We start from the raw sequence: 13919 nt of genomic DNA, 5'->3' as shown, positions 1-13919 counted from the left end.
GAACGAAGATGAGGAACGCAAACAAGGTGTGAGTGTAACATTTAAGGATGGTCCATGCCCCATCGTACGACCCAACTATGCTCAAATGTTTTAAGATTATATTTGACAACTAGTCGATAAAATATCTGTTGACTTGTAAGCTAAGTAATAAACTAGAGACATTTGATAACGGCTAACTGCTAATATATAATAACCTATAATGACATATCAAAAATTAATTGAAAAATGTAAGGGCATAATTAGAAAAAAATGGAAAAAACTCTTATAATTTATTGAAACGTTATTTGAAATACAAGCTTTTCAGTAGGCTCAAAAACTAAATTAACAGATATTTACAAAATAGGGTTTTACTTTGTTTTTCCATAAGCTCCATATGAGTTAAGTTGTGTGTCTAGATAAATTTGTTTGTCTCAAAGACAAAAAAAACCGATGAGTTTGGAGAGGCAAAGAGAAATGATTGGAATATTTCTGGAGTAATTTTGGTATTACTTTGTTTTGAGTTAGCTTAATAGGGACAAGTAAGGTGTTTGACTTATTTCATTTAGGCAATTTAGCTTAATAACTTACAATTAAATCGTGAAGAAATACTCTGGCTCAATGTGTTGGTCCCGTTAGGGTCTACAAGATGTGTACAACAGTTTGTAAAAGGTGGGTGATGAATACAAACACATAAAACTTTTCAAATTTAAAATATATATTGATAAAGAATGATCAATACAGATTTTACAAAATTGTTCGCGCAAAAAAAGGTAGATAAAACCTATCTAAACAATCTAAAGTTACACATCAATTCTTAGCAAATAAAGAAAAGATTTGCTGTTAAAGACTTAGAAGAAAGTAAGTTTTATCTGGGAAAAAACTGTTTATAATATAACAAAGAGATTTTGACTTGCTCTTGAAGATGAGCGTATTTGTTCTTAGATGTGTTTGTTTTTTTTACTTAAGCGTAAGTAAGTTCAGAGTGAGGGGTAAGAGTATCTCTGCATGGAGATATAACACATCTATTTATACGCATTGCATTAAATGCACATTTAATGCAACATGGTAGGGTTAGAACGCGTGTCAAGCCTTAAGATGAAGACTTGTCGTTTGCTACAGTGACTAGTACAAGAGCCTATTTATGAGCAGACATCCTTTCACAAAATTGGTGAGTAATAGAATTAACTAATCGGCTTCGTACTGTACTAACTTTTAGAAAGGGTATGAGTTTGTCCTTTGTGTGTGTAAGGACAAGACAAAAAAAATCGTGCTCAATAAGCTTCTTTTGATCGCTGAATGCTGGAATAACCTGAAGGTCTCGTCAGCATTCGCTGAGGTTTGGGCAGTCTTCACACATATGTAGACAAGGTTGTAATCACTGAATATCGCTTCAGATCACGTACTCGCTAGTCTCTAATCTTTAGTTTCAATCTTCGACTTTCGATGAAGGTTCTTTGGTGTGAGTTTTGTCTTCTTGAAGTATCGATGTCGCTGATTGGATTTACATTACAAGTTCTTCAGCGATCTGAACAAACTCAGTGATGATCGTTGGAACTGAAAACATAAACCTAAATACTTCGAGTAAGGTAAAATGGATTATCACCAAATCAATGAGAGAGATGATCAACACAACGAATAAGCCGTTCAAACTATAAACTCGTTGGTCTTTGATGTGATAAACGGACATATTATTCTACGATACCATTAGAGGCTATTTGGTTGGTTTTCAATGAAGTCTTATATGAATAAAACTGACTATGTTGATTAATTTGTTTGTATTTGAGAAACTTTTTCTATAATTTTTTTTTGTTATAGATGGAAAGATCGTGTTTTTCAATCGAGAGAGACATGTTTGGAAAAAATTTAACTTTCCGTATAAAAATTCAAAAACTTACTGAATAAGTTAACTATCTGTATAATTAAATAAGTACGAAAAAGTCATTTATAGCCAACCAAATAAGTTACGCGTCAGGTTAAACTTGTAAGGGTGTATGAGATTGCTTATAAAAACAATTTATTGACTTATTCCGGTGTATCACCGGTAATAAACATTTTTGAGTGTTTGGATAAACAACTTATACCTGGTGTCAAACCGATAATAAGAAGTTTTTAAAGAAGTTAAACCCTTTTGACTTATAATAGGTTAATACACGATTTTATAGAGAATATTTATTTCAAATAAACAATCAAACACATTCAAGAAACATCTCCTTAAAGTTACAAATAAAAAATAACACATAAACAAGAAACCTTTTTGAAGTAAAATCATGAAAAAAAAAGCAAACACCAAAGTAATAGGTGTTTGAGATTACTTATAAAAATAATTTATTGATTTATTGTGGTATAACATTAGTAATAAATACTTTTAAACATTTAGATAAATTGTTGTCAAATTGATAATAAAAAATTTGTAGATAAGTTAAACCATTATAATTTATAATAAGTTATACCGAACAAAAACTTAATCCCAAACACCGCCTAAAGCAATCGAACCCAAATATATACAAATTTGATGCAATTTGTGGAACTAAAAGATCCATCTTGGAGACTTTTTTGCAAACTCAATACACATTTGCAGATCTCTCGTAGTAAAACCCTCTATACATATAAACCCTAGCTTTCAGAACAGACACCAATGGCTTCTAAGGTACCTTCAGGGAACGGAATCGCTGCAGAAACTCCCAAAACGGAGGCAGAGTCCGAGATTCACGCCACTGCCGCCATAGAAACCGAGCGGAAGGTGGAAGAGGAAACGTCACCGGCGAAGGAGGCGGAACCAGCAGCTGACCACTCAACGGCGTTGGCGGAGAAGAAATGGCCTGGATGGCCGGGAGACTGCGTGTTTCGTCTTATAGTGCCGGTGCTTAAAGTTGGCAGCATTATTGGACGGAAAGGAGATCTTATAAAAAAGATGTGCGAAGAGACGAAAGCTCGCATTCGTGTACTGGAAGGCCCTGTCGGTAATCCTGACCGCATTGTAAGTTGTTACCTTTTGAGATTCCTGATTGTTTTATTTTGTGAAATTGCTTTGTTCTTTCTGCGCATATACCATATTCTTATTGAGTTATCAACCAGAAAAACCTAGAATACCTTGAAATGATTGTGAGGTAATTATAATGAATCAACGTTCACATTAGCAGTTCAAAATGCAACAGTTAGTTGTGTTAGTCATTTGACATGCTCTCTTGACCTCTTTTAGTAGCTGAAGCTGGATAGGTAGCCCATATGTTGTTTTTCACTTAGGTTTGAGAAAGAAATGTCCCAGATTAAATTGGCCGCAGAACTTGCCCCTTTCATACTCTCTGTTACAATTGTTTATTTTTAACTTTAGCCTCTATTGACAGGCTGCAACACATATATCCAGTTTTTATGTAAATCGTGACCGCATCATTTACTTGGTAATACTGAGTCTGTTTATACAGTTTTTTTTGTCTAACAGCTTACTCTAGTTTGTCTTCTTATTGTTTTTGTTTCTACTTTCTATTTGTGGACTTCAGTTGTATTCTTCTGACTCATTGTTTTCTTAGGTCCTAATATCTGGCAAGGAAGAAAAAGAGGCACCCTTGTCACCTGCAATGGATGCTGTGATAAGAGTATTCAAGCGTGTTAATGGCTTTCCAGAGAACGAGGATGATGGTGTAGCATCCGTTCCCTTTTGCTCAATCCGACTACTGGTACCGTCAATGCAAGCCATGAGTCTAATTGGGAAGCAAGGATCTTCAATCAAGACAATACAGGAGACCAGCGGTTGTTCTGTTCGTGTGGTCTCGAGTGGTATAGATTCTATCCTAAATCTAATGATTATTCACATGTGCGGGATGGCATATAAAGATATTTCTTTTCATATGACATAAGGCATTGGATCTTTTTATAGCATTACTGTTTTCTGAGAAATTAGCAATGATTGATAGAACTTATTGGAAACAAAATTGTATATGGGGCCATCTAGTTTCCAGATCTTTATGGTGTTTCTCCTTAAGTAGTTTATGTTGCTTCATTCCATATTACTGTGTCAAAATTATTGGTACTTAATTGGAAAGATGGTGGGGCAGTGTTAAGGGGCCTGATAATTCTAACTTCTCCTGTCAATATTTTGTCAGTGAGGGTTTTTGTTGCTTATCTGTCCTAGTTCAATTAAGAAACATTCAATGTTTCTGTTTCTTTTTTCCTTTCTCTCTTGGTCATATTTGGTACCGTTTTCCTACGTTGCATCTTATTAGTAGTGGTAGGCTGGTAGCACAAGTTTTTGTCAATGCATTTTCTGTTTTCCTAAGCTGCAGCCACGGGTCCATGTCAACATATTATATTTCCTCAGTAATAGGATATTTTTTTATGTCCCTTTCTTCACTCTGTGGTGTCATTTAGTCTCTTGGTATGATAACTGAACGACCACAAATCAGCCACTCCTTAATGGCAATATTGCATGTTGCACCTGGACATATTGGGTGCCTCACCTGTTCTTGTTTATGTCTCGATTTATTTGGTGTAAGATTTATATCACTTATATGATCACTTCTCTGCTTGACATACATGATCAGTGAATGATGTAGATTCTGGGGGCGGTCTGAAATTCATGTTTTTTTTTTAATTTCCCTCAATCGTGGCAAGCTTCAGATTGCTTTGTACTGCGTTGATGATCCATCGAGTGTTGTGCAGCTGCTGGTTTAGTTTATTCTGCATGAAGTTTGTATATTGGATCTTGATTTATCTTGGGAATATTTTGCTTTGCCACTTGCAATCTTGCATGCTTGGTGTAATTTGGTTGGGCTTTCTTTTTTCACTATCCTAAAAGTTGATGTATTGAGCAGGAATATATATTCTTTTATTAATCACACGAATGAATATATAGTACATGTCTAAATAACTTTGCATTTATCTAGAATCTAGACCTTTCTAATAAGATTGCAACAAACTGTGTAATCTATCTAAGAGAAGATACATATAAATACAATTAGATGATACTAGATATTTATCTACAAATATCACTCAATACTTCCCTTCAAGCTGGAGCAAGATGTTGATCATTAGCTTGACAATAGATTCCTCGAAGACATGTTTGAATAATCCTTTCGTGAGGATAACAGCTTGCTGTTCTGCAGATGGTACATATGGAGTACAAATTTCTCTGATGAAGTTTCAATCAATTTGACGTGCTTGGTCCTGTCGTGCTGCACGAGATTATGAGCTATGCTTATGGAGGATTTATTATCGATGAAGAGCTTCATTGGAGGGTCAGTCTGGACCTGGAACTCTTTCAAAACTTCTTTTAACCAAATAATCTCACAAACTCCTTGAGCCATAAAAATTCTGCCTCTGTACTACTTCTGGACACAACTTTCAGTTTTTTACTTCTCCAAGTAAGAAGGTTATCCCAAAAAAATGTACAATCTCTTCATGTTGATCTACCATCACTTGCACCTCCCTAGTCTGAGTCAGTAAATACTACAATACTATTCTTTGTTTTCCATCGCTTTGGCATGTATAGAGAAAATATTGTGACACTTCTTTTCTTATAAGGCCTTCGGTCTTTACCTTTCTTATGTATTGTAATGGATGATTCAATCTCTACTTTGATTTTTCCTGAAAAGTATCCCTTACCCTGGACTTCCTTTCAAATAATGTAGAATTAGATATACTGCTTTGAAGTGTTCCTGTGTTGGACAATGCATGAATTTGTTAAAACCTACAGCATATTCCCTTATGTGGGACAAGTAAATCAACTTCCCAACCAATTTCTGGTATCTAACTTTCTGAACAGGAGTGCTTTCTTCCTTTATTTCAAGTTTCTGATTCAGATCAGGGGGAAGTTACAACCTTACATTCAGGTTTACCTGTTTCCTTCAATAAATCTAGAACATATTTTCTTTGTTATAAAGCTATGCCATCTGAAGACCTAGCTACTTCCATACCAAGAAAATATTGGAGCTCTCCAAGATCTTTAATCTCAAATTGTTTAGAAAGAAACCTTTTTAATGCTTCAATTTCTTCTATGTTGTGTTGTGCCATCACAATATCGTCCACATGCACAATAAGAATTAGCGTTCTTACCTCTTGAGTGTTTATAGAACAACATGTTATTTAATTATGCTTGTAAGAAACTTTGTTTCTTGACAGCTTTCGAGAATCCTCCAAAGGCCCAAACCATGCTCTTGGTGATTGTTTTAGTCCATACAAGGACTTCTTTAGCCTACCTACTTTCCTATCCGAAGACGTGTCATCAAATCCCGGTGGAGCATCCATGTAGACTTCTGCCTCTAGTTCTCTGTTTAGCATTTTTCACATTGAGCTGATGAGGTGGCCAGTGAAGGTTTTCTACTAAAGATAGTAAAATTCTTAGTTTTTACCGTATTAGTTTAGGAACTAGAGCAAATTTTTCCTGATAGTCCAGGTCATAAGTCTGTGTGAACCCTCTGGCCACAAGTCTTGCTTTATACCTCTCGATGGTTCTGTCTGCATTGTACTTGATAGTTAAGACCCATTTGCTGCTTACATGGTTGTTTTCCTTTGGGTAAAGGTGATAGTTCCCAAGCATCGTTCTTTTGTAGAGCCTTTATTTCTTTGAACACAACTTGCCTCCATCTTGGAACCATTAGAGCTTCATGTATCGACTTTGGAATCTCATCATCTGTAATGCTACTATGAAATCTCAAAAATTTGGTGAAAGTTTAGTATAGGAGACATCGTGTGATATTTGGTATACAAGATGTTTGGTACATTCCTTAGAGCTATAGGTTTGTAATGGTTACTAGATTCGAATTCTAAATTTGAAGCAACGATAGTACCTTGGTTTATGCCTGATTCCTGCGACAGTGGTAGTAGTGAGTAGGTATATCAGTCGCTTTGCATGGTGTTCTTCTAGAGAAAAAAACGAAGTTCTGAGGTTGGGGCCAAAGTAGTAGGCCTTTCTTTTGTCTCTTGATTTTGAGATGTTATGATAAGAGGCTCAAGTATCCCTGGTTTGGTTGTTGATTGTGGGTAGGGATGTCTCGGAGATTTTTTGACTCTGAAAGGGGATTGTCAAAAATAATTTTAGGTGCAGAAAATGTTTCCCAAAAATGAGCTTCACTTGGTTCATTCTCCCACTGAAGGGAAATTTTGTCAAAGAAAGGCTTATTTCCAAAAAATGTGACATCCATACTTACAAAATATTATCCCAACCCAGGTTTGAAACACTCGTAATCTATGCTGTTATAGCGGTGAAAATACAAAATTGCGGTCGGGACTGGTATTTGAAATAACGGTTATAGCGGTGGGTATAGCGGTCCAAAAATAGCAGTTCAAAATAATATTTCTTAGAATTATATATATATATATATATATATATATATATAAAATATGCCGACATGTTGCAAAATAGGAAAATTGTTCATAAACGAGCTAATCGCAAGCAATAGGTTCAGCATCTGAGTCAACATCATCTAATACGTTCGCTTCTTCGTTTAGGCTAGCTTCCCACTATTCCCCTTCTCCTCCTTCATCTAAAAACAGAGACTGAAAATAAAGCCCAAACCCCCCCCCCCCCAAAAAGTAACGTTAATATCGATCGCAATTGACCCTAAATATCGGTCAAAATTGCAGTAAATTGCACCGATAATTGCGCTACCGCAATTTAAACTGCAATCTGATGACCGGTATTTTGCTAATAAGCGCTATCTGATATTGCGCCACAATTAACAGCATAGCTTGTAACCTTTTTGTGTTGGAGAAAAGCCAAGAAAAACACATTTATGAGCTCTATGATCCAATTTATTACGGCCATGATCATGTATTTGAACAAATACTGTGCATCCAGACACTTTAGGAGATAATTCTGTGAAAGTCCTACTTAAAGGAAAAGTAAATTTGGAAGCTTTAATTTAGTGTACTTTGAAACCCGAGTTGGCATTCGGTTAATTATATAGGATGCTGTAAGAATCGCTTCACCACCAAAACGTTTAGGAACATGCATAACAAAGAGTAAAGCCCTCAATACTTCTATGAGATGCCTGTTTTTGCTTTCTGCCATGCCATTTTTATGTGGTGTGTCTACACATGAGCTATGGTGTATGATACCTTGTTGAGAAGGAAAGCTACCAAGAATAGAGTTAAAATACTCATGCCCATTATCAGTTCTTAAACTTTGCATTTTTGATCGAAATTGAGTATTGATTATAACATGAAAACTTTTGAAGCTTCAGCAGTCTCTGATTTTTCTTTCAAAAGGTATACCCAATTATTCCTGATGTGGTCATAATTGGAGGTGATGAACCATCGACTACCCGAGACACTCTTAATTCTTGATGGACACCAAATATCATTGTGTATGAGAGAGAAAGGTTTTGATGGCATGTATTTAAGAGGAGGATATACAGATCAATGATGTTTTGCATATTAACATTTTCACATTGGAGAAGGCTCATATCTTTATTTTTTAAAAGCAACACAGATAACTACAACTAGGATGGCCTAGTCTAAGTGCCTTAACAATATTTCATCTTCTAGACACAAAAGAGGAACTACTTTTTTTTGTGAACTTGTTTTTGTAAATAGCTGCTATCATCAAAGTGATAAAGCCCTCTAATTCCTTAACATTGCCGATCATCTTTCCGAGTATAGTCCTGAAAAATACACCCCATGCATAGGAATTTATACACCCCATGAATAGGAATTTGATTAGACAATGACAATTTTGAATGAGGCTATTGCAGGTTTAGTTAGGAACATATAGCACATTCTTTAAGGTAATAGATGGATATAGGACGATCGAACCTTTCTCAACAATAGAAGATAGAGAAGCATCTGCCACAGTGACCACACATAGGACATTCTCGATCTGTTCGTCGTGGAGGTCGAGAAAATTGTGAGGGATTCTCTGGCTTTCTGAAAGAAATGCAGATGTATCAACTTTCTTCTCATTCGACTCCTGAAAATACTTCACGTGTATTTGGCAGAGGATCTTGGCCCTTTTGTGTCCCTTCACTTCGTCGAGGTCTTTGTTTCGGCCAACAAGGAACTCAAAAACTGTGTCTCCACCATCTTCTGGAACAAGGTCTGGTCCTTTGAACAACTCTATTCTTACTCATTAAACAGATTAGAAGCTTGCCATAGAGTCCTCAGATCTGCTGTGGAAGGAATAGGAATGTCTTTCCTATGTGTGGTTCCATCGAGTTGATCAAGCAACACATAATCATATAGAGTTCTTGGCTTCCCATTTGTCAATGCCTTCAGCTTTTGCAGCTGGTTTATCTATCAACCCAGAAAGAAAGCCGAACTTGGACCTGCCACGAATAAAGAGTTTTACAGATTGTGACCACTACAAAAAATTGCCCCCATTTAATTTATGGAAGGTGATGGATATACTTGGAGGGGTTCAGAACTGGATTGAGTTGGAATTGATGAACGAGAGGAATTACCTGTAGAAATGTTTGAATCAGGCATATGGCTGGTGGGTTTTGATACCATGAAAGCTGAAGTATTCAGCAGGAATATATACTGTTATATTAATCACACAAATGAATATATAGGGTACATGTCTAACTAACTTTGCATCTATACTTATTTGATAAGATTACCACAAACTATTAAAAAGAATCTAAAGAGAAGATAAATATTAAATACTAATTAGATAAATATGCTAGATATTTATCTACAGATATTACTCCATATCCCTGTTCACTTACATTGAGTATCATGGGGAATAAAGCAATGAGAGTTATCGGTATGACTTGGGATAACTTCTTGTTTAAAAGTGTAAAGCTATGATATTATTCCTTCAAGAATCATATAAGAAATTTGATTATCTAAGCGTCATGTTTGAAAGCACATGTTATGGAAAAGTGTACTTTAGGACTTATTGTATCGATTGTATGGACCTTTAGTCTGTTTGTATATTGATTGCTCACCCATTCTGGATGGTGTTCTTGAGGATTAGATCTAAGTTAAGAAACCTTTGGGGTTTGTTATATAGGATGATGCCTCGAAGATCTTTCAGTTAAGGTTTTCGACTTAAGTAGGCTTAATTTTTCTCAGGGGCTCTTGGGTGATCAGTTTTGTTAAAGGAAACATGTATCTTTATGCCCATGTATTTTTATGTCTACATAGTAGACATGATCAGCTTGTAATTTTTTGGATGATAATGTAATTACTGAGGATGATCTAGTTGTCATTTAAGCTTGTGTTTTCATTCAACAAGAATTGCAAATAAACGCCTACGAGATGTCAAGTACTTTGTGAGCACTGAGCAAGGGCATCTTAGCATGCTAGATTTTATGAAATCTGTTCCTGATAGTTTGTAAGATTTAGCTTACAAGATAGTCATGGTGCATATTCTTCGTAAGTTTTCATTCTTTTTGGTCCCATGTCAGCTTCACCCTTTTTTGTCGTAAATATTTTATTTTATTTGTTTTTGTGCGTTGGTTTGAAATACTTATTTATGCACTACTTTTTCTGCCAGATGAAGTGTCAACATTATATGCCAACTCGGATGACAAGGTTGTGGATTTACAGGGAGAAGCTGTCAAGGTACTGAAAGCTTTAGAAGCTGTTGTAGGACACCTGAGGAAGTTTTTGGTTGATCATAGTGTTCTCCCCCTGTTTGAAAAGACTGTAAGTTATTCTCAGTTGGGCAGTTTATTGGAACACCATATCATATGGGGCTAACAAATATTGAGCTGCCTTATGCAGCACAATGCAACAGCCACACAAGAACGTCAAGTAGAGCCATGGGCCGAAACATCCATGCTGCATACCAGTTCACATCCTCGGGTTGGCGGTGATTATCCTCTTCCAATGAAGAGAGAATCACTGTTTGCCAACCGTGAACCCCAGCGAGAGTCACAGTTTTCTTCATCCAGACTTTCGTTTTATGGACGTGATCCTGGGTTATCTACAACACGTTCTCCTGCACTTGGTGGTACGAGTGGTCCTTTTGTAACTCAGGTTAGTGCTCCTTTTAACTTTCTAAAATTTTGGGATACCAAGATAGTTTCATGTATTTCACTTTCTCAGAAGTAAAATCAAACTAAACCATACTAACACAGTATATCCCACCTGGCGCTGGGGTCTGGGGAGGGTACAAGTACGTAGACTGCAGCTCTACCCTGAGGAGTAGAGCGACACTTTTTGTGCACTTATTAGAGCTTATGCTTAAGTTAAAGTGAAATAAGAGTATAGGAGATCAGGGAAAGAACATATATAATTTCTTGCTGTTCCAAGTTGTTTAACGTAGAAGTTTTCAGAGTGTAATCTAATATTTTTTCCCAGGACTTCAGAAAACAGAAATGCGAAGGTGTATCTTGTATGTCTAGCTCACTTCTGGATCACATGGTCTATTTTGTCAACTTGCAAAGTTAGAGAATCAATCTAGTTAAGATAGTTGCAAAGAAACATGGTTGTGATTTTGTTATATTCTAAACCAAACCAAACAAAACTAGTATATCGCACTTGAAGTAAGGTCCCGGGGTGGTATGTACGCAGATATGTCCTTTACCCCAAAGGGATGTACACTCAAAGACCATCCTTTTGTAAATTTTTATTATATTTCTAGATGGAACTTCAACACCGCCTCCAAGAACTTTATACAAGTATATGTAAACCAAACCAGATTAATTGCAAAAATCTTGAAGATGTACTTATGGACTGACTGTAGAATTTATTATCTGCTCGCAATATAATTCACTTTTTGTCAGTGTTAGAATTTTGTCAATTTGCTTGCATTTAACCAGGTTGCCCACACAATGCAAATACCGCTGGTCTATGCTGAGGACATCATTGGTGTTGGAGGGACAAATATTGCATATATTCGTCGCACAAGTGGTGCAATTCTTACCGTTCAAGAGAGCAAAGGCCTACCAGATGAAATTACAGTTGAAATAAAAGGAACCTCATCACAAGTTCAGACCGCTCAACAACTTATTCAGGCAAGACGTTTTCTCTTTGCCTTTCCCCCTTCCCAAACTGGCCCACTTTCTCTTTTTTACGGGACATGTTTGTTGGTAGTGTTCTAGTAAAAGGTAAGCGAGCTAGGCGGTCATTTGATGATCGGCTGCTCAATTGCCTAACTGAGGTTTCTGCGGATGCGAAAGCAGGATATTTAAAATATAATCACTGGTTGACTTCTGTAACCATTGTAATTAAATTTTTGTTGCAAACTAACAATCATTTTTGTTAATATGCCAAAAAAACACTAACTTGCAAGAATTAGCGATTGGACAAACTATGCAAATGTAAATGCAAAAGCAAAAGCAAAAGCAAAAACCATAGTAGTACGTAGCAATTTTTTTGGGTATCTCTACAAAGGTGTTCTATTTGCAACACAAAACTAAATACAATGGTTTGAGAAGTCAGTGACTCGTACAAGATATAATTACTTTAGGAGGAAAAATTGATTGATGAGGACATTGAGAAAAGGGTGACTAAATCCTATTAAATGTTATGGAACAACTGATTTCAACTATTAGTTGTCCCGATTGAAGTGCCGGGGACATTGATCTCCTAGGTGGCCCTGAGGATTTTTAGAACACTTKGTGTTTGAGGGTGTTGTAGCTCACACCGAATATGACTCTTTGCTTCTTATTTAAAGCGTTTTACTTTTTCATCCAATATACTTGCCTTTACTTTTCAATTTATTCTTGAAAAGCTGCCCAAAAGGGGAAGGGCATTGGTTCGTATTAGGGAATGAGAATGGGGATGTTGGGGAATGGAATGGGAATGGTCATTCCATTGATGCTGTTTGGTTGGTACTGGGGAATTGGAATAGTCATTATGTGGGGCGGCGAGCCATGGACCAGTATCGCCCAAAACCACCAGCCACCCCAACCTAATTCATGATGAGCCCACCAACTTCCTGGCAAAATGCCTATGGTTAAAAACATGAGATGTTCACCGAGTAGAGGGTAAGTGTAGATGTGGTATCCTGGTCCTTCCCCTTATACCCCAGTTTTTTTCAGGAATGGTCCATTAGAGCATTATACGGTAATGGGTCATTATATTATTATACCATGCCAATAACCTCTAATAATTCTTATTCCCATACCCAACCTTTCTAATACCGCCAAACTAGCACTCTCCAAGTGATTTTGGACAACTTTGTGGACTCAAGCAAAAGAAAATAAAGAAAAAAGATCCTACTTGTCGATTCGTTTTTTAATTCAAAATTGCTTATTTTTGCAATGTGTTAAAACGGTTAATTTATAAGGAAAAGTCAATACATTATTTCAAAAAGTCAACGACTCAGGGGATGTTTACTTTTTTTTAATCAAGTCCTGTATGGGTTAATTTGTCTATAAGAGGGAGGGGAGACTGATGGGTTTGAGGGAGGCGAAGAGAGAGGGTTTGGATTATTTATGGGGCATTTCTTAATTCTTGGTATTAAGTTGTTTGAGGTGGCTCATTGGGGACAAGTGAGTCGTCCTAGCTTATTCCATATAAGCCATTTTGGCTTAATGGCTTAACGGTTAAGCCGTAAAGAAACACTCCTGTATGGCTGAGCAAGTAAGCCGTCCAGCTTATTAAGCTGCAAGTAAACAGCTCCCAAGTCTTAAATAGAGCAATCTGTTTCTACTTAAAGAGGGATACAATAAACGAAACAGCTGATCTTATGTTATGTTTTTTTGCTCAGGAATGTGTAAACACCCACAAAGATCCCATTCCAAGTGGCTACGGAAACATGGATTCCGGTCTGAGGTCTTCCTACTCTCAATTTGCAGATTCATCTTACCCGTCGTCTTATAGTCGACATTCATATGGTGGGTATGGAATGTCTGATTCCGACCCGTATGATAGTTACAGAATGTGAATAGACCTACCTTTCTTTCTTACAACCCCTTTTTCGTGGAAAAAATGTTAATCATTACTTGTGGCTTTGTATCATTGATGGATTCATTGAAATGCTTGATGAACGTGTAATTAGGTTTTAGCCATCTATCTGCTTATTTGTTTTAGAAATACCAATGGTTTTTTTT

At 36.5% G+C, this 13919-nt stretch overlaps 1 protein-coding gene across 2 annotated transcripts; it reads left to right on the top strand.

The window, feature by feature from the left end:
* The first annotated feature begins 2534 nt into the window (after window positions 1–2534).
* LOC112518099 (RNA-binding KH domain-containing protein PEPPER-like) lies at window positions 2535–13919 on the top strand. Of its 2 annotated transcripts, XM_025125665.1 has the most exons (7): window positions 2535–2956; window positions 3324–3377; window positions 3507–3753; window positions 10412–10563; window positions 10642–10896; window positions 11682–11876; window positions 13577–13919. In XM_025125665.1, exons 1-7 carry the CDS (start codon window positions 2615–2617, stop codon window positions 13751–13753), a joined length of 1422 nt encoding a protein of 473 aa, XP_024981433.1. In that variant the 5' UTR covers window positions 2535–2614; the 3' UTR covers window positions 13754–13919. The 2 variants fall into 2 exon arrangements, with proteins under 2 accessions (XP_024981433.1, XP_024981434.1); XM_025125666.1 differs by lacking the exon at window positions 3324–3377.

This window comes from Cynara cardunculus (assembly GCF_001531365.2).
Source record: "Cynara cardunculus var. scolymus isolate 2C chromosome LG 9, CcrdV1, whole genome shotgun sequence".
NCBI classification, from domain to species: Eukaryota; Viridiplantae; Streptophyta; class Magnoliopsida; order Asterales; family Asteraceae; genus Cynara; species Cynara cardunculus.
The sequence above is the reverse complement of the archived record's forward strand: the minus strand, read 5'-3'. Positions and strand labels throughout refer to the sequence as shown.